The sequence below is a fragment of the Topomyia yanbarensis genome, chromosome 1, assembly GCF_030247195.1.
Source record: "Topomyia yanbarensis strain Yona2022 chromosome 1, ASM3024719v1, whole genome shotgun sequence".
NCBI lineage: Eukaryota > Metazoa > Arthropoda > Insecta > Diptera > Culicidae > Topomyia > Topomyia yanbarensis.
Window position 1 is genome coordinate 110,312,357 of NC_080670.1, and position 20,075 is coordinate 110,332,431.

Genomic DNA, 20,075 nt, shown 5'->3' on the forward strand with positions numbered 1-20,075 from the left:
ACTTGCAGTCTTCGACTAAGTTGTAGACAATTCAATTATCCTTCTTATTTTCACTTACAGTGGTAATACGATGCATACAGTGCCACCTAGCGGCGAAAATGCGTGCTGGTGGGTTTTCTCCATGTAAATTGTTGAAAATTCCCATACAAACTTCAGGCCCGTTGGTCCGGTAGTTAGACTTGTCCGATTTGCTTCAAATTTGGTGCAAGTGCTCCTGGTGGGACTAGGAATCGACGCAGAGGTGGGCCGATAGGGGTCATTTTTTTCCTGTCACCCTACTGTGCACCCAGTGCATTAACGCAAGTGACGGAAGGTTATCGAAAAGTTTCGTGAAAATGAAAGTTCCAGTAATGATGATGATTTTCCCAAACGGTTCGTTTTCGTGAGGCTTTTATTTGTTCTTTGGCATTAGGATTAGCGATAATAATTCAAATCAAGAATACTACTGGGAAGTCACCTTTAGAAAAAGTCGATGTCGAAGTAAAATTTGAAACTATGCACGCATGTACTTCAGAGATAGCGTGATATCAGGAGCTGCGATTTCATTTCAACGCTTTTTGTGAAAAGGGCGATACTTACAAATGTAAACATAGGGCTTTTTTCTTACATGCGAATGAGGGCTTTGAAACGCAACAAATTAACCTAAAAATTTTGATTCTACGATATTGCTTTCTTAAACTACAGAAAAAAATACAACGGGCGAAACTGTATTTTAGTTTGTTTATTTAAAGTTTCGCCCTCCACGCTCCATGCAAACAAACAGGGCGATACTTTTTTTGCCAGCAGTTTAGAGGCGAAACTGTTATTTTCGTATTTTTTTAGGATTATCAAACTGATACCAGCTGTAAATAGTAACAATGATCTCTATTGAAAAAAAACCGGACGAAATCGGTGGTGTAAAACGGTAGTTATTGTAAAAAAACGTAAGGGCGATACTTCAATGCTGATAGATGGGACCGAAAAAGTAAACAATCGCCAAAGGGGCGATACTATCATTTTGTCAATTTCAATAGCAAAAACAAATTTTAATTTGATAATTTCAAATACTTTATGAAGTTTTGGGTTTCGATCACTGAATCATGCAATCTAGGATGTCAAAAAACACAATAGTTCTTAAATAGGAAATAAAACCAAGTCTGGAAATATTCACTGTTGATTTTCTTTGAATGGTATCACTGCTAGTATCGCCCTTTTTAAGAAAAAGCGTTGATTTCTTAGTTCTCAGTCGCGTTGGAAATTTGAGTAAAATATAAACTTCAAATCGATTCAAAAAAAAATTCGTTTTTTGTTTCAGTACAATATATAACCCCTTTAGGAAAATTCAGTTTTCCCACCACAATATAGATATTTTATTAATAGAGCATTAACAATAATTCGTTGGTATGTCTATTTTATGGGCCATTTTTTCGCTTTCCCATTGATTTGGTTTGAGATTTGAGAGTTTGAGAGCACTGATGTTGTCCTATGCTGATTTGAGCGATTCTCTTAGTCCTGCCACTATCCCATGTAGTAAGTGTTATCAAAAACATCGCGAAGCATCATGTTCTAAATGCTCTCAAACGATATAATATCCGAAGAGTGATAAGAGTTATAAGAAATGTCTCATCACACTGTTAGGTGGATTAAACACGTTTTTTGGGAATGCGTCGAGTTGAGACGAAAACGTATTATGATTAATAACGAGGATAATACTTTCCGTATGTAGAGAGAAATTTATGAAAAATGACGATTTCCATTCGACTCTAGCAGGTCCTGATCGATTTTGATGAACATTTGATTTTTGTTGTATGACCAATTATATGTATAGGTCAAATGTTTAAAAACAGTAATTTAAGGTCAAGATAGCATCATTTTGAAACCGCCAATTTCGAAGGTTTAGTATCTTCAATGAGTTTTACAAACGTTAAACAGCGCATCATTTGATAAAATAATTTTGACGGTATATCGTGCAAGAAGTATTTATGGTGAATTTTCTCAGGTTAATATTCATGACTACAATAAAGTCTCAACAAATTCGCTAAAGACACGAACTCTGTTACTATTTTCTGAAAAATTAATTCTGCATAAGTGTAAAACTTCAAAAATTTCGGTTTCGGAATTATGTCGTTTGGACAGTATGATCGAGTTTCACCAAACCCCCACCAAACCGAATTTCTGGCTACGCCGCTGACTTCAAGTAAGTAAAAACAAAGTCGTTCTACACTCGTTCACAAGAAACTTCTTCGAATGCTGAATATCTATTATAACACATTGAAACCCCGATTTTATCAGCCAAAGATGAACATATGTTTGATGGGCTCTAGCAGACGAACAAGACTGAATTCGAGTAAATCATTTCTTGAGCATGTTTTCCTTATCATGAAGATATGCGAAATATGCGAAAATAAAAAGTTCATCATAATCAGAAATAGTTATCAAACTACATCAAGGGACGAGAAGAATATTTTAACAGCTTCAGTTTATTATAAAGAAAAAAAAATTGCCCGATTTAGTCAATGTCCCCATTTTGTCAGCCTAAAATACACCATGCGACTGATAAAAATGGGTCTTTATTGTATGTATTATTCGCTGTGTTTCACATTAATAGGTGCATTGCTTTTTTGGAGATTTTTTTATTGCATCGAACTACAACAATTTTTAGGTAGTTTTCAAGGGGTTATTTTATAGACTTCTTCCAAAATTTGGCGAACCTATTCCAATTCGTATACCAATTAATTGGTATACTTAAGGGTTTATATGTTGCAGATAGAGAAAATACTGAAATTTTCAGCTTTTTTCCTACACAATATTACGAAAGTTTATTAAACAATTTTTCCTAATAAGTTTGTGAAAATTATAAACTATTTGAAAATTTTTAATAGTTTTATTTTTTATTTAACCGTGATTTTTTAATAAATAGTGACCATCGTTTCACAACGTAGTCTATTTTTCATGGATTGCGGTGAGCACGATCTCTCGAATTGCTGAACTGAAAATTATGGAATAGAAATTAATTTTTAGTATTCTGTACAGACCCGCTGGTGCCCTAAGACGATTTCGCTAGATTTTCAGAGCACTGTGCACCCAGTGCATTAACGCAAGTGACGGAAGGTTATCGAAAAGTTTCGTGAAAATGAAAATTCCGGTAATGATGATGATTATCCCAAACGATTCGTTTTCGAGAATGTTCTTTGGCATTAGGATTAGCGATAATAATTCAAATCAAGGATACTACTGGGAAGTCACCTTTAGAAAAAGTCGATGTCGAAGTAAAATTTGAAACTATGCACGCATGCACTTCAGGGATAGCGTGATATCAGGAGCTGCGATTTCATTTCAACGCTTTTTGTGAAAAGGGCGATACTTACAAATGTAAACATAAGGCATTTTTCATACATGCGAATGAGGGCTTTGAAACGCAACAAACTAACGTAAAAAGTTGGATTCTTCGATATTGCTTTCTTAAACTACAGCAAGAAATACAACGGGCGAAACTGTATTTTTGTTTGTTTATTTAAAGTTTCGCCCTCCACGCTCCATGCAAACAAACAGAGCGATACTTTTTTGCTAGCAGTTTAGAGTCGAAACTGTTTTTTTTCGTATTTTTTAGGATTATCAAGCTGATACCAGCTGTAAATAGCAACAATGATCGCTATTTAAAAAAACCCGGACGAAATCGGTGGTGTAAAACGGTAATTACTGTAAAAACTGTACTGTCAATTTCAATAGCAAAAACAAATTTAAATTTAATAATTTCAAATACTTTATGAAGTTTTGGGTTTCGATCACTGAATCATGCAATCTAGGATGTAAAAAACACAATAGTTCTTAAATAGGAAATAAAACCAAGTCTGGAAATATTCACTGTTGATTTTCTTTGAATGGTATCATTGCTAGTATCGCCCTTTTCAAGAAAAAGCGTTGATTTCTTAGTTCTCTTAGCGTTGGAAATTTGAGTAAAGTATAAACTTCAAATCGATTCAAAAAAAATTTCGATTTTTTTGGCTCAGTACAATATATAAACCCTTTAGGAAAATTCAGTTTTCCCACCACAATATAGATATTTTATTAACAGAGCATTAACAATAATTCGTTGATATGTCTATTTTATGGGCCATTTTTTCGCTTTTACATTGATTTGGTTTGAGATTTCTAGCACTGATGTTGTCCTATGCTGATTTGAGCGATTCTCTGAGTCCTGCCACTATCCCATGTAGTATGTGTTATCAAAAACATCGCGAAGCATCAAGTTCTAAATGTTCTCAAACGATATAATATCCGAAGAGTGATAAGAATTATAAGAAATATCTCATCACACTGTTAGGTGGATTAAACACGTTTTTATTCTCAAACTCACTGCTAAGGGCTTTCCAAAGGGACGCAAAAGTATCTTCGGACGATTGAATATGGCGAGAGGCACCATCTCACAATTTCTCACTTTCTGAAAGACCTTCCCGACGCTTGAACTGGTTTTGAAGGAAATCCAATTCTCCAACTGTCTGTTGAAACGAGGAAGAGGGATGTCTGGTAACATTGCTTGAGGTTGTTGGGCAGTCGCAACTACAATCTGTGCACTAGCTGGCTTGGGAGGATCAATCGCACGTAGTTTGTTTCGAATAATGTGACGTATCTCATCGAACAGGTATTCTAACTTCTCACTGGTCATTTGCCACGACTGAACCTTCTTCCTTGATAACGCCATACAACTTAACATCAGTCTCATGAAACAAGGAACGCATGGCTTCAACTGACTCTAACTTGTCTTCGAGAACCGCCTAATCTTGCTTCTCGGGATCAAAAGAACGCATAAACAGCATTTTTTTTCCGAACGTGACTCAATAGAATCAATCATACGGCTATATGACGTCACCAAAAGCTTCTTCTCGGCCGCCATCTTAGAAGACGCGTAAAATTTAATTAAACATATAATAATTAAGCAACTCCCAAGAAACAACGCACCCACTTGCACCTAAACTTTTTTCGCCAATCTTAGTTGGGTTATCTCTGTAGTATTTTTTCTTGTATTTCATAGATCAGCCTCTTCTTATCTTTTAGCACTCATTGTTCATGCACCACATTTATAGACGTGCATTGTTCGTAGCACGCTTCACACAAATTTGTCCAACGCCAAGAGACCGTTTATTTGAATCCCCTTTCTACCAAAGCTTATGGGACTTAAAATTAGTCGTCATTTTCTTTTCATCGACATAAATGATAAGCATACAACACATACATCGATTAATTACAATTGAATTCTACACACGATGAACCTTGAACAGAAAGTCTAAGCCTAGGTTTATGGGAAGTCTCAATTCCCACTGAATTGCTTTATTAGTAGGATAATTATCGCCTTAACGACCTCACACGACTGACCCCTTACAATTTGACCCAAAAGACTTTTATCATATCGTCTGTGTAGATTTTGCTCTGAGAGAGTCTCAGACCAAAACAAAACATTCCTTCCACGCTCGCGCGAGTAAAGACCCCGGTGGATGAATCAGTAGTTCATTATGACTCATACTCGGAGGCCTTTACTTTCTACAACAGCGTCGCCGTTTGCTGCTAGCAGCAACAAACTGTTTAATTAAACAAAGTGTTTATTCGTTTCCGCAAGCATATGGCTTGGAAAGCGCGAGTGCATCAAAATATTAGCTATCCTTAAGGCTGTTGCTGGTGATGTAACCCAGGAAATTAGCTTCCATGGTGCACCACTTGGAGAAATTTTCCAGGGTTGACGCTGGCCGAAAACTATGGGCGCTGCACGTGTTTATCCATGTCGCATTTTCGACAGATAACTTCAAAAACTGTAAAAAACACCTATTTTACATATTTAAACATTTATATCTTGAGAACTAAACATCAGAATCAATGACAAAATAATTGCGTTCTGTCTGGTTGATAGTCGCATCATTCGAAATTGGTTTGGATAACATCGGTTCAGCCATTGCTGAGAAATACGAATGAGAGTTTGTCCATTACATACAAACACAGACATTGTCCCATATCGTCGAGCTGAGTTCATTGGTATATAAGACTCAGCCCTCCGGGCCTCGGAAAAAATCTAGAAATTTATATTTGCTCAAATCTCTTAACCTCTACGGTGCACACAATAATACCAGCATTAACATAACTTTATTATGTATCTTTCCTACAGATTAATGGCATATGCAGCCTAAACAACTCAGCCACTATAAGTTGTAATGGCAGTACTAGTAGTGCTACAACCCCGATTTCGGCTTCTTCGCCAATTCCTAATGCACTACATGAACGTGGGATGAGTATAACAAGTACTGGCAGTCCTAGCAAAAAACCAGCATGCAACACCACAGCAATGACTGGACTACCCGACACCGTTCGGAAATCTAGATCACAAGGTAAATAGCTTCCTGTATTTGTAATGTACGCACCAAAAAATATGAATTTAATCGTTGACGCAATTCCAATCTTGGTATAATTTAACAAACCGCAATTCATGAGATTGCGCAATATCACCGTGTTCGGTTTCATTTTACCTGAAAGATATACTTTACTTGCGCATGCTATAAAATAATTTTGTTGGGAAATTATTTATAGATCAAATTGAAGCTTCAGATATTTTTATACTAATCGAATCAGTGTGCTTCTGAGAAGCTTTAGATCGCATAACTTTTTAAGACTTGACCTAAGGTTGAGGATAGTAAGTCGCGTATGTATTCTTAGTTTCAAATGAACGGTTCAACGCTCCCATAAGCTGCTATTGAATTTTTAGTAGGTCCAACTTCCAGTTCCGGAGTTACGGGTTTAAGAGTGCGATCACTTACTCGTTGAGTTTCCGATTTGTTCCCGAACTGCTCGGACTAGTCCCCGACGATGGACCTAGCCTACTCCGACAGAGAGTTCTCCGGCGAGAGAAGTTCTCCCGAAACTGAGCTAACCAACCAGGTGTCGAAGTCAGTTCGACGATTGCGGTGGAGCAGGGCATTCGGTTCGCTGGTGCCGCGACTATTCTTTTTTGGTTTTAGCACCACAAGTTAATGAGACGTTTGTCTCCTTGTCCGGTGCCATTCGGCAATTCATTTAAGCCCTTTGGTTCCTCTCTCGTTCCATTTCGCTATACTTCCCGATGAGCCATTCTGCTCCCGCCCTTACTTGTTCTCGAACCACTCGGTCTAGTCCCCGACAATGGAGCTAGCCTACTCCAACGAAGATTTCACCGGTGAGGGAGGTTCTCCCGAAACCGAGCGGTAGATTTCTCCTGATACCGATGTTCGTTTCCGTGACCACCTAGCTCTTCGCTTCGTCCCGATCTATTCGATCTAGTCCCCGGCGGCGAATCTAGCGTACTCAACGAGCCAGCCAGTAAGTGCTGAGGACTATCCAGCGATTCCGGGTGGAGCGTAGTTTCCGATTCACTGGCGCCCCAATGACTCACTGCTAGCTGTGCGACGCGGTCTACTCCGCGCTCGCGATGACAGTACGGATGGTGTCCACCGTCAATATCCCTTTCAGGAACCCGAACTGCATCTGAGATAGTTCGTTCTCACTTTCAGTGTAGGTCGTCAGCCTGTTGAAGATGACCCTTTCCAGAAGCTTACCGAGAGTATTTAGCAGGCATATAGGCCGATACGATGCTGGATATCCTGGTGGTTTCTCTGGTTTTGGCAGCATCAACAAACGGTGTAGGCGTCTATGCGGTTGGGTCATGCTTCGGGAAAAGGCCCACCACAATAATTTTCATGCTTGTCGCTTGTCGGATTACATTTCGACTAGCGTCATTGGACCCTTGATCCTGGCCATAACAACACGGTAAGTATTGCCCCAGGCGCTAGCGTCTACTTTTCTGCACAGTTGCAGTAGGTGGACTTGCTTAGCACTATCTTGCGCTTAAAAGCTGCCCTGGCCGCCCGGAATGTTACCCTACACTCTTCTCTAACTGCCTCAGATCTTGCTCTCCGGATTTTAGGCAGGTATCCCGTAGGATGGATATATATATGGATATATATATATATATATATATATATATATATATATATATATATATATATATATATATATATATATATATATATATATATATATATATATATATGTATATATATATATATATATATATATATATATATATATATATATATATATATATATATATATATATATATATATATATATATATATATATATATATATATATATATATATATATATATATATATATATATATATATATATATATAAGCGACCACACAGACATTTTTGTCTTTCTCTTAAAAGAAGGATATGCAAAAACTCTAAAAATCGTCAACCGAATCCCGGCCCGAAGGCAGAGTTTCTTGTCCCATTCGTCGAGATCAGCAAATGTCTGTATGTGTTTTTTTATGGTAAAGTTTAAAAGGCTTCAAAAGCCTGGCCTGTAGTGTATTGGCATGTGGGACTCACGACTCACGTTTGTGGCTAACCACTAAAACAATCCTTACTTTTTATGCCCTTATTCCCCACGGAACTACGACAAGGAATTATTTCGTGGGGGCATCGCTGTGCTTTCGTCGCAGCTTTTTCTTCTGCTCTATCTCGGAGCCTCACTTGGTTCATGGAGTGGCTCGACATATGAGCTTTGATTTAACTCTCGGCTCTTCTCTCGCTTCTTGTCTTCATCTATTACGTCACCGTTTAGCTCTCGTCCCCATGAGCTGTTTAGATGCTGATTCCTTGAGCCATGTTTCTGAGGGTCATTCATCTCCCGGCATTATCACGATCTATTTGGAGAATCCCTACCGGTGGACTCACCACTTCCTGTGAGCCGCTTTGCTCCCGCTCAGAGTACTCGGTCTAGTCCCCGGCGGTCAACCTAGCCTACTCAATGGGCCACCCAGTAGGTGCAGAGCTCCGTTTAGCGAGTCCAGGTGGAGCGTAGCTTCCAGTTCACTGGCGCCCCAACGACCCAGTGCTAGCTATTCGGCACGGTCTTCTCGATCTAATTCCATGCGGTGGACCTAGCCTACTTACGAGCTACCTGGTAGGATGTCGAGGTCGGTCCGGCAATTCTGGGTGAAGCCTGTCGTCCGGTTCACTGGCGCCCCGACAACCCAATCACGGTGCTATGTCGCGTACTACTCAACTGGTCCCCGGCGATGGACCCAGTCTACATCGTCGGAGAGTTCAACGACGGCGGAATTTCTCCCGAAACCCGATTTGTGGTTTTCCACAAGCGTTCTAGCCAATGGTGCTACTTTGTTGGTCCCTTCGCCGCTTCCTCTTCAGCTCAGAGAGTATACTCGTAACCACTCTGTTGACAGCGTCCCAGATATGCTCGTCGTAGCGCATCTCTACGACGATATTGCCTCTGTCACACCAGGCATACCTCTACGAACTGCCTCGAGCACAGGGCATTCATATACCACGTGTTCGGGTGTCTCTTGCACGTCCATACACTCCGGGCAAAGGGGCGACGAAGCATAGCATAAGATGGGATTGTCGTAGTGTAGTATGTTGGGACTTAGCTATCGATGCCTCGTGGCGTGGCAGAGGAGTGAAAGGGTGAGCATCCAAGTTAGTCTCACACGGTATGTTAAGGGTGAGCACAAAAGTCAGCCTCACATGGTATGTTATAGGTGAGCACAAAAGTCAGCGTCACAAGGTATGAAAACGGTTTGCACCCAAGTAAGCCTCGCATGGTATGTCAGAAGAGAGGCCTAAGAAAAATGTCCCACATGGGATGCCAGGGGAGCGACAGGGGTATAATACAGTGGTACGATTGAGAGTGAACCAGGTGATAGGGTGAGCATCCAAGTCAGCCTCACATGGTATGTTAGAGGCGAGCACAAATGTAAGCCTAGCAAGGAATGAAAAAGGTGAGCACACAAGTCAGCCTCGCAAGGAACGAAAAAGGTGAGCACAAGTCAGCCTCATGTGCAATGCTAGAGAGTGAATCAAGGTGCGACAGAGAGAGAGCACCCAAGTAAGCCTCATACAGGACGTATGAACGAGTGAGCGAGAGTGAATGAGTACATCAAGTACCGAGAGGTAGTCCCTGGGGGGAACGATGGCGGAGCTCAATGGAGTTTAGTCGGTATTAATGGCTGGTCACCATTCGAGCCCGACTTGCCCCCAGTACACCCCGTGTGGTGGCTTGGCACCTACTAATAGCACGTACACCCTTTCACTGGGCTAGTACGTAAACGTCTTCTCAATTGTAAAAAAACATACATGCGGTTCGTATTGCACCAATCAGCAAAGACTTGAAGCTGCTGTTGGAGAACTCTGCAATCTTCAATTGAACGAATTAGGCGGAAAAATCTTTAGGTCATCCGAGAAGGATAATCGTGGAGCCTTCAAAATTAGATGTACATCATTGAAGTATATCAGAAACATCAACGGTCCCAAGTGGATTTCTTGAGGTATTCCAGATGTAGAAACGAATTTACGGGCCTGGCATTCTCCTATGACAACCGCTATCTCGAGGTCAGTGAGGTAGGATCGAAGCCATTGCAAAATACTACCATTCATTCCAAACCTCTCCTTTTTTGCGATTGCGATATCGTGGTTTATCTTGTCAAAAGTGGTAGATAAGTCGGTGTAAACAACGTCGGTTTGAGCGCGATGTTCCATACTCTCTGTTATGGAGGATGTTAAACATAATAGGTTAGACGCAGTTGACCGTCCAGACGTGAAGCCGTGTTTGTCGTCACTTAGGTACTGGATACAGTGAGCCTGAAGAGGTTCCATAATCACAAGCTCGAACAACTTCGAAACAGCACTCAATGAAGTTATTCCACGGTAGTTATTGACGTCTCGCTTATTTCCCATTGTATATACTGGAAACATGTTCGCTGATTTTCAGAAAGATGGAAAAATGCCTCTGTCAATAGATGTTCGAAAAATGTGAAGAAGCGGATTAACCAAAACTTCGATGTGCCTTATCAGAAAAGCGGAGAGAATCCCGTCGGGTCTCGGATTGAAGGATGACTTACGTCGAGAGGAAGCTCTGGTAATCATCGTTGCATTGACATCGATAGCACTCAGAGTTTGACCCACAAGTGGAGCTCTGCTAGCGGCGAGTTTGATTCCTCATCTGTGCACACATTCGCGAATTTTTCCGAAAAAAGTGCACATATATCTCGTGACGTGAAAGCTGTGTTACCATTGAAAGTCATAGACGACGGCAGTCCAGATTCCTGCGCTGCTCGTCCACATATTTCCAGAAACGTTTAGGATGCGAGATTACGATGAATATTTTGCTGATATCAATAGAAATAGTTTTGACTGGCTTGTTTATACCCATGGTTGAGACTGACGTAATAGTGTCTGAGTGATATTGTAGGATACTTGGTAAACCTCCGCAGGGCAGCTCTCTTGATAGACTTCAACCGTCGCAATGTACTCGTTTGCCATGGAGGGCCGGTTTGTCGATGGTGAACGTTCTTCGGAACGTACCTGTCAATAACGTACGCCAGAGCGTTAGAAAAAGTTTGAACTGCGGATTCGACATCTTCGAGGTCCAAAATATTTTCCCAATCGATGGTGGAAAAAAGGTCTGCAATACTGCGATGGTCGGCTTTACGGAAATCGTAGGTGACAGAACGTGGTGCAATATCGAAATCATGCACCACAGTGGTATCAATCGTAGCGATCAATGGAGGATGATGCATCACTGGTTTTACTAGAGGAGAGGGCGCCATCACTATTGATGTGGCGGAAACCTGATCGCTGGCAAAACAAAGATCGAGATGGCGGCTATTTTCATTGGCAATAGAATTGATTTGTAGTAACATGGCTGAGCTATAGCTGTCAAGTAGCCTCACTGCACCTGGGTGGAGTACGAAATGGTCCGAATCCGGATAAAGGAATCCGTTGCGGGAAGACGTCCATGAAATGCTAGGAAGATTAAAAACTCCTAGTACCATGATCTCATCAACTGCGTTCGCGTCTCCGAGGATAGTAAAAAGTGCAGTGTACTTCAACATATTCGATATCACGAGCGCGGTCGGGTGGAACATACAACGCACACAAGTACAAGTTACGGTCGTAAAGCTCGATACGATAATCGTCCAAACCTGCTTTAGGCAAGCCCAAGAAATATTCTCGACAGTTTTTGCCTTCATGCTGATATTAACTGCTACTAATACGCCGCCTCCGGTGGATTTTGGGCTATTGCTAGGGCTCCGGTCGCAACGAAACACTTCGTATCCAGTACCGAACACTTGACTGGAAAGCATGTCATCGTTCAACCACGTTTCGATGAAGACAATGATGTCAAAATTCTTATCGGATATTGCAAGCCAGTATTTCTCGACGATTGAGTTGATACCACCAACATTTTGGTAGTACAACAGCAGCATATCCTGTCGGTTATCAAGGCTGGAAATTGAAGAGCTTTGAGGCAAGGAAGAGCTCACAGATAGATTGTACTTGCCTGAGGTAGGTTTGCGGAAGACCCCTCGTCCCAACTCCAACACAGGACCGGGACGGCTGCTGGTCGCTGGCAGGAATGGTTCGACTATGATGGGGACTAAGGGCTTCCTCACGACTGGCGGCAAGTGTGCGTCCCGGTGACAGAAGAGACGATATTACGTGGGATGTATGCAACATAGCTGGACTAGGTACCTCACGTTAATAGCAGCGGTTCGCAGGCAGGAGGAGCAGCATCTGGTGCTGATACGACGCAATTAACGGAGAACAGGAATCGTGGAATATTTCAGCGCTTGAATTATTCTGAATGGATGGGTACGCAGTATAAAGTTTGGAAGACCCTTTCTCCACTCCCGCGCACAGGACCGCGACTACTGGTTAACGTTGGCTGCAGTAGCTGGACTGTGGCGGGGGATCGAGGGCTTCCATAATACAAGCTGCGGTTCATCCCGGTATCCTATTAACGAAATCTATCCTCCTTTGGCTGGTCGAAATTGAATTCACGAACGAGTACTTCGGTGGGCCAAGTGAGCGCTTTGAGTACAGTATCCTGTAGCTCACTCGGAAACTCAACTCATAACGAGACGAAATTGAGTTTTGTGAGATCGGTGTCTTTTTATACCATCAAAATTGCTTTGGGTTTATCGCTTATACCGAGGCATTCTTGGGTCATAGCCACAATCTCCTCCACTGTATGGCTCGGGACGAGGCGACTCAGATAGACCCAGAAGTGATCGCGTTCATCAGAAAATGTTCTGATTTCTCGCTGAATGGCTCTAGTACCACAGACAGCGGCTGAAGTTGCGCGAATTTTTGCATTATTCTCACGACTTCGTTTTGGAGCGGGCAAGTCCCCCGGAAGTCGCTTCACAAACAGCCCCCTTTGATTTAAAGAGCCAGAATTAGCCCAAAAGTGAGTCTCAATGCGGCTCGAGAGATTTGAGACAACCGCGTTTAGATTGTCTACTGGCTCACATAACTTGTTTTTATCCACGATAGGAGCAGCGGAATCGGATTGCTGCACCCATGTGTTGAAACAGCAAACACAATCGTCACACAGCCAGTACAGATTCTTATTGAAGCTAGACATTAAGTCTAGTGCAGATCGCTGCATACCAGCAATACAAGTGCGGTGGAAAACTGATCCGCAACGGCCTCAGCATGCAATTCTCTCAATCCCATTAACGGGAGAATCGCATAACTTGCAACTTATACTCATGGTTGCTTTCAACCCGCCCTTTGTCCTGCTTTTTCGATCTCGTCTCGCTATGTGCCAAATTGGAATGTGGGGAACACTTTCCGCTGTTCGCGTGCAGGTGGCGAAATGAGCGCGTACAATTTTTGTGGGGAATTACACACTAGTCACGGGAATGTAAACAATGTCGCAAATTGAGCAAAATTATTACACAAAAAGAATTCTAGCGACAATTTTGCAAAACAAGCATTGTACAGGAGACAACTTTGGGAATCAATTATCTTCGATTTCAACGGAAGTAAAATAAGTATTTCACACAATTAAAAACACTTTGAGGTACATAAAACTGACAAGTGCAGTACGCCAGTGCACCAAACAAGACAGGTTCCTGGGAAGCTCCTGGAAATGGTCATCCTCAACAGGCTGACGACCTACGCTGAAAGTGAGAACGGACTATCGCAGAGGCAGTTCGGGTTCCGGAAAGGGATGTCGACAGTGGACGCAACCCGCACAGTCATCGCGAGCGTGAAGAAAGCATAAAAGCAAAAAAGAAAGGGTAATCGCTACTGCGCCGTGGTAACGGTAGATCTGCATTGGTTTTGATATGCTTCGTCGCCCCTTTGCCCGGAGTGTATGGACGTGCAAGAGACACCCGAACACGTGGTATATGAATGCCCTGTGCTCGAGGCAGTTCGTAGAGGTATGCCTGGTGTGACAGAGGCAATATCGTCGTAGAGATGCGCTACGACGAGCATATCTGGGACGCTGTCAACAGAGTGGTTACGAGTATACTCTCTGAGCTGAAGAGGAAGCGGCGAAGGGACCAACAAAGTAGCACCATTGGCTAGAACGCTTGTGGAAAACCACAAATCGGGTTTCGGGAGAAATTCCACCGTCGTGGAACTCTCCGACGATGTAGACTGGGTCCATCGCCGGGGACCAGTTGAATAGTACGCGACATAGCACCGTGATTGGGTTGTCGGGGCGCCAGTGAACCGGACGACAGGCTTCACCCAGAATTGCCGGACCGACCTCGACATCCTACCAGGTAGCTCGTAAGTAGGCTAGGTCCACCGCATGGAATTAGATCGAGAAGACCGTGCCGAATAGCTAGCACTGGGTCGTTGGGGCGCCAGTGAACTGGAAGCTACGCTCCACCTGGACTCGCTAAACGGAGCTCTGCACCTACTGGGTGGCCCATTGAGTAGGCTAGGTTGACCGCCGGGGACTAGACCGAGTACTCTGAGCGGGAGCAAAGCGGCTCACAGGAAGTGGTGAGTCCACCGGTAGGGATTCTCCAAATAGATCGTGATAATGCCGGGAGATGAATGACCCTCAGAAACATGGCTCAAGGAATCAGCATCTAAACAGCTCATGGGGACGAGAGCTAAACGGTGACGTAATAGATGAAGACAAGAAGCGAGAGAAGAGCCGAGAGTTAAATCAAAGCTCATATGTCGAGCCACTCCATGAACCAAGTGAGGCTCCGAGATAGAGCAGAAGAAAAAGCTGCGACGAAAGCACAGCGATGCCCCCACGAAATAATTCCTTGTCGTAGTTCCGTGGGGAATAAGGGCATAAAAAGTAAGGATTGTTTTAGTGGTTAGCCACAAACGTGAGTCGTGAGTCCCACATGCCAATACACTACAGGCCAGGCTTTTGAAGCCTTTTAAACTTTACCATAAAAAAACACATACAGACATTTGCTGATCTCGACGAATGGGACAAGAAACTCTGCCTTCGGGCCGGGATTCGGTTGACGATTTTTGGAGTTTTTGCATATCCTTCTTTTAAGAGAAAGACAAAAATGTCTGTGTGGTCGCTTATATATATATATATATATATATATATATATATATATATATATATATATATATATATATATATATATATATATATATATATATATATATATATATATATATATATATATATATATATATATATATATATATATATATATATATATATATATATATATATATATATATATATATATATATATATATATATATATAAGCGACCACACAGACATTTTTGTCTTTCTCTTAAAAGAAGGATATGCAAAAACTCTAAAAATCGTCAACCGAATCCCGGCCCGAAGGCAGAGTTTCTTGTCCCATTCGTCGAGATCAGCAAATGTCTGTATGTGTTTTTTTATGGTAAAGTTTAAAAGGCTTCAAAAGCCTGGCCTGTAGTGTATTGGCATGTGGGACTCACGACTCACGTTTGTGGCTAACCACTAAAACAATCCTTACTTTTTATGCCCTTATTCCCCACGGAACTACGACAAGGAATTATTTCGTGGGGGCATCGCTGTGCTTTCGTCGCAGCTTTTTCTTCTGCTCTATCTCGGAGCCTCACTTGGTTCATGGAGTGGCTCGACATATGAGCTTTGATTTAACTCTCGGCTCTTCTCTCGCTTCTTGTCTTCATCTATTACGTCACCGTTTAGCTCTCGTCCCCATGAGCTGTTTAGATGCTGATTCCTTGAGCCATGTTTCTGAGGGTCATTCATCTCCCGGCATTATCACGATCTATTTGGAGAATCCCTACCGGTGGACTCACCACTTCCTGTGAGCCGCTTTGCTCCCGCTCAGAGTACTCGGTCTAGTCCCCGGCGGTCAACCTAGCCTACTCAATGGGCCACCCAGTAGGTGCAGAGCTCCGTTTAGCGAGTCCAGGTGGAGCGTAGCTTCCAGTTCACTGGCGCCCCAACGACCCAGTGCTAGCTATTCGGCACGGTCTTCTCGATCTAATTCCATGCGGTGGACCTAGCCTACTTACGAGCTACCTGGTAGGATGTCGAGGTCGGTCCGGCAATTCTGGGTGAAGCCTGTCGTCCGGTTCACTGGCGCCCCGACAACCCAATCACGGTGCTATGTCGCGTACTACTCAACTGGTCCCCGGCGATGGACCCAGTCTACATCGTCGGAGAGTTCCACGACGGCGGAATTTCTCCCGAAACCCGATTTGTGGTTTTCCACAAGCGTTCTAGCCAATGGTGCTACTTTGTTGGTCCCTTCGCCGCTTCCTCTTCAGCTCAGAGAGTATACTCGTAACCACTCTGTTGACAGCGTCCCAGATATGCTCGTCGTAGCGCATCTCTACGACGATATTGCCTCTGTCACACCAGGCATACCTCTACGAACTGCCTCGAGCACAGGGCATTCATATACCACGTGTTCGGGTGTCTCTTGCACGTCCATACACTCCGGGCAAAGGGGCGACGAAGCATATCAAAACCAATGCAGATCTACCGTTACCACGGCGCAGTAGCGATTACCCTTTCTTTTTTGCTTTTATGCTTTCTTCACGCTCGCGATGACTGTGCGGGTTGCGTCCACTGTCGACATCCCTTTCCGGAACCCGAACTGCCTCTGCGATAGTCCGTTCTCACTTTCAGCGTAGGTCGTCAGCCTGTTGAGGATGACCATTTCCAGGAGCTTCCCAGGAACCTGTCTTGTTTGGTGCACTGGCGTACTGCACTTGTCAGTTTTATGTACCTCAAAGTGTTTTTAATTGTGTGAAATACTTATTTTACTTCCGTTGAAATCGAAGATAATTGATTCCCAAAGTTGTCTCCTGTACAATGCTTGTTTTGCAAAATTGTCGCTAGAATTTTTTTTGTGTAATAATTTTGCTCAATTTGCGACATTGTTTACATTCCCGTGACTAGTGTGTAATTCCCCACAAAAATTGTACGCGCTCATTTCGCCACCTGCACGCGAACAGCGGAAAGTGTTCCCCACATTCCAATTTGGCACATAGCGAGACGAGATCGAAAAAGCAGGACAAAGGGCGGGTTGAAAGCAACCATGAGTATAAGTTGCAAGTTATGCGATTCTCCCGTTAATGGGATTGAGAGAATTGCATGCTGAGGCCGTTGCGGATCAGTTTTCCACCGCACTTGTATTGCTGGTATGCAGCGATCTGCACTAGACTTAATGTCTAGCTTCAATAAGAATCTGTACTGGCTGTGTGACGATTGTGTTTGCTGTTTCAACACATGGGTGCAGCAATCCGATTCCGCTGCTCCTATCGTGGATAAAAACAAGTTATGTGAGCCAGTAGACAATCTAAACGCGGTTGTCTCAAATCTCTCGAGCCGCATTGAGACTCACTTTTGGGCTAATTCTGGCTCTTTAAATCAAAGGGGGCTGTTTGTGAAGCGACTTCCGGGGGACTTGCCCGCTCCAAAACGAAGTCGTGAGAATAATGCAAAAATTCGCGCAACTTCAGCCGCTGTCTGTGGTACTAGAGCCATTCAGCGAGAAATCAGAACATTTTCTGATGAACGCGATCACTTCTGGGTCTATCTGAGTCGCCTCGTCCCGAGCCATACAGTGGAGGAGATTGTGGCTATGACCCAAGAATGCCTCGGTATAAGCGATAAACCCAAAGCAATTTTGATGGTATAAAAAGACACCGATCTCACAAAACTCAATTTCGTCTCGTTATGAGTTGAGTTTCCGAGTGAGCTACAGGATACTGTACTCAAAGCGCTCACTTGGCCCACCGAAGTACTCGTTCGTGAATTCAATTTCGACCAGCCAAAGGAGGATAGATTTCGTTAATAGGATACCGGGATGAACCGCAGCTTGTATTATGGAAGCCCTCGATCCCCCGCCACAGTCCAGCTACTGCAGCCAACGTTAACCAGTAGTCGCGGTCCTGTGCGCGGGAGTGGAGAAAGGGTCTTCCAAACTTTATACTGCGTACCCATCCATTCAGAATAATTCAAGCGCTGAAATATTCCACGATTCCTGTTCTCCGTTAATTGCGTCGTATCAGCACCAGATGCTGCTCCTCCTGCCTGCGAACCGCTGCTGTTAACGTGAGGTACCTAGTCCAGCTATGTTGCATACATCCCACGTAATATCGTCTCTTCTGTCACCGGGACGCACACTTGCCGCCAGTCGTGAGGAAGCCCTTAGTCCCCATCATAGTCGAACCATTCCTGCCAGCGACCAGCAGCCGTCCCGGTCCTGTGTTGGAGTTGGGACGAGGGGTCTTCCGCAAACCTACCTCAGGCAAGTACAATCCATCTGTGAGCTCTTCCTTGCCTCAAAGCTCTTCAATTTCCAGCCTTGATAACCGACAGGATATGCTGCTGTTGTACTACCAAAATGTTGGTGGTATCAACTCAATCGTCGAGAAATACTGGCTTGCAATATCCGATAAGAATTTTGACATCATTGTCTTCATCGAAACGTGGTTGAACGATGACATGCTTTCCAGTCAAGTGTTCGGTACTGGATACGAAGTGTTTCGTTGCGACCGGAGCCCTAGCAATAGCCCAAAATCCACCGGAGGCGGCGTATTAGTAGCAGTTAATATCAGCATGAAGGCAAAAACTGTCGAGAATATTTCTTGGGCTTGCCTAAAGCAGGTTTGGACGATTATCGTATCGAGCTTTACGACCGTAACTTGTACTTGTGTGCGTTGTATGTTCCACCCGACCGCGCTCGTGATATCGAATATGTTGAAGTACACTGCACTTTTTACTATCCTCGGAGACGCGAACGCAGTTGATGAGATCATGGTACTAGGAGTTTTTAATCTTCCTAGCATTTCATGGACGTCTTCCCGCAACGGATTCCTTTATCCGGATTCGGACCATTTCGTACTCCACCCAGGTGCAGTGAGGCTACTTGACAGCTATAGCTCAGCCATGTTACTACAAATCAATTCTATTGCCAATGAAAATAGCCGCCATCTCGATCTTTGTTTTGCCAGCGATCAGGTTTCCGCCACATCAATAGTGATGGCGCCCTCTCCTCTAGTAAAACCAGTGATGCATCATCCTCCATTGATCGCTACGATTGATACCACTGTGGTGCATGATTTCGATATTGCACCACGTTCTGTCACCTACGATTTCCGTAAAGCCGACCATCGCAGTATTGCAGACCTTTTTTCCACCATCGATTGGGAAAATATTTTGGACCTCGAAGATGTCGAATCCGCAGTTCAAACTTTTTCTAACGCTCTGGCGTACGTTATTGACAGGTACGTTCCGAAGAACGTTCACCATCGACAAACCGGCCCTCCATGGCAAACGAGTACATTGCGACGGTTGAAGTCTATCAAGAGAGCTGCCCTGCGGAGGTTTACCAAGTATCCTACAATATCACTCAGACACTATTACGTCAGTCTCAACCATGGGTATAAACAAGCCAGTCAAAACTATTTCTATTGATATCAGCAAAATATTCATCGTAATCTCGCATCCTAAACGTTTCTGGAAATATGTGGACGAGCAGCGCAGGAATCTGGACTGCCGTCGTCTATGACTTTCAATGGTAACACAGCTTTCACGTCACGAGATATATGTGCACTTTTTTCGGAAAAATTCGCGAATGTGTGCACAGATGAGGAATCAAACTCGCCGCTAGCAGAGCTCCACTTGTGGGTCAAACTCTGAGTGCTATCGATGTCAATGCAACGATGATTACCAGAGCTTCCTCTCGACGTAAGTCATCCTTCAATCCGAGACCCGACGGGATTCTCTCCG

The 20,075-nt window shown here is 43.3% G+C and overlaps 1 protein-coding gene across 1 annotated transcript in view; it reads left to right on the forward strand.

The window, feature by feature from the left end:
• LOC131694260 (syntaxin-binding protein 5) overlaps positions 1-20,075 on the forward strand; it is a 2,823,745-nt gene that overhangs the window by 1,404,380 nt on the left and 1,399,290 nt on the right. The window contains exon 14 of the mRNA XM_058982823.1: positions 6,134-6,353. Within this exon, the coding sequence (XP_058838806.1) occupies positions 6,134-6,353 (220 nt within the window). The remainder of the gene's footprint in view (positions 1-6,133; positions 6,354-20,075) is intronic.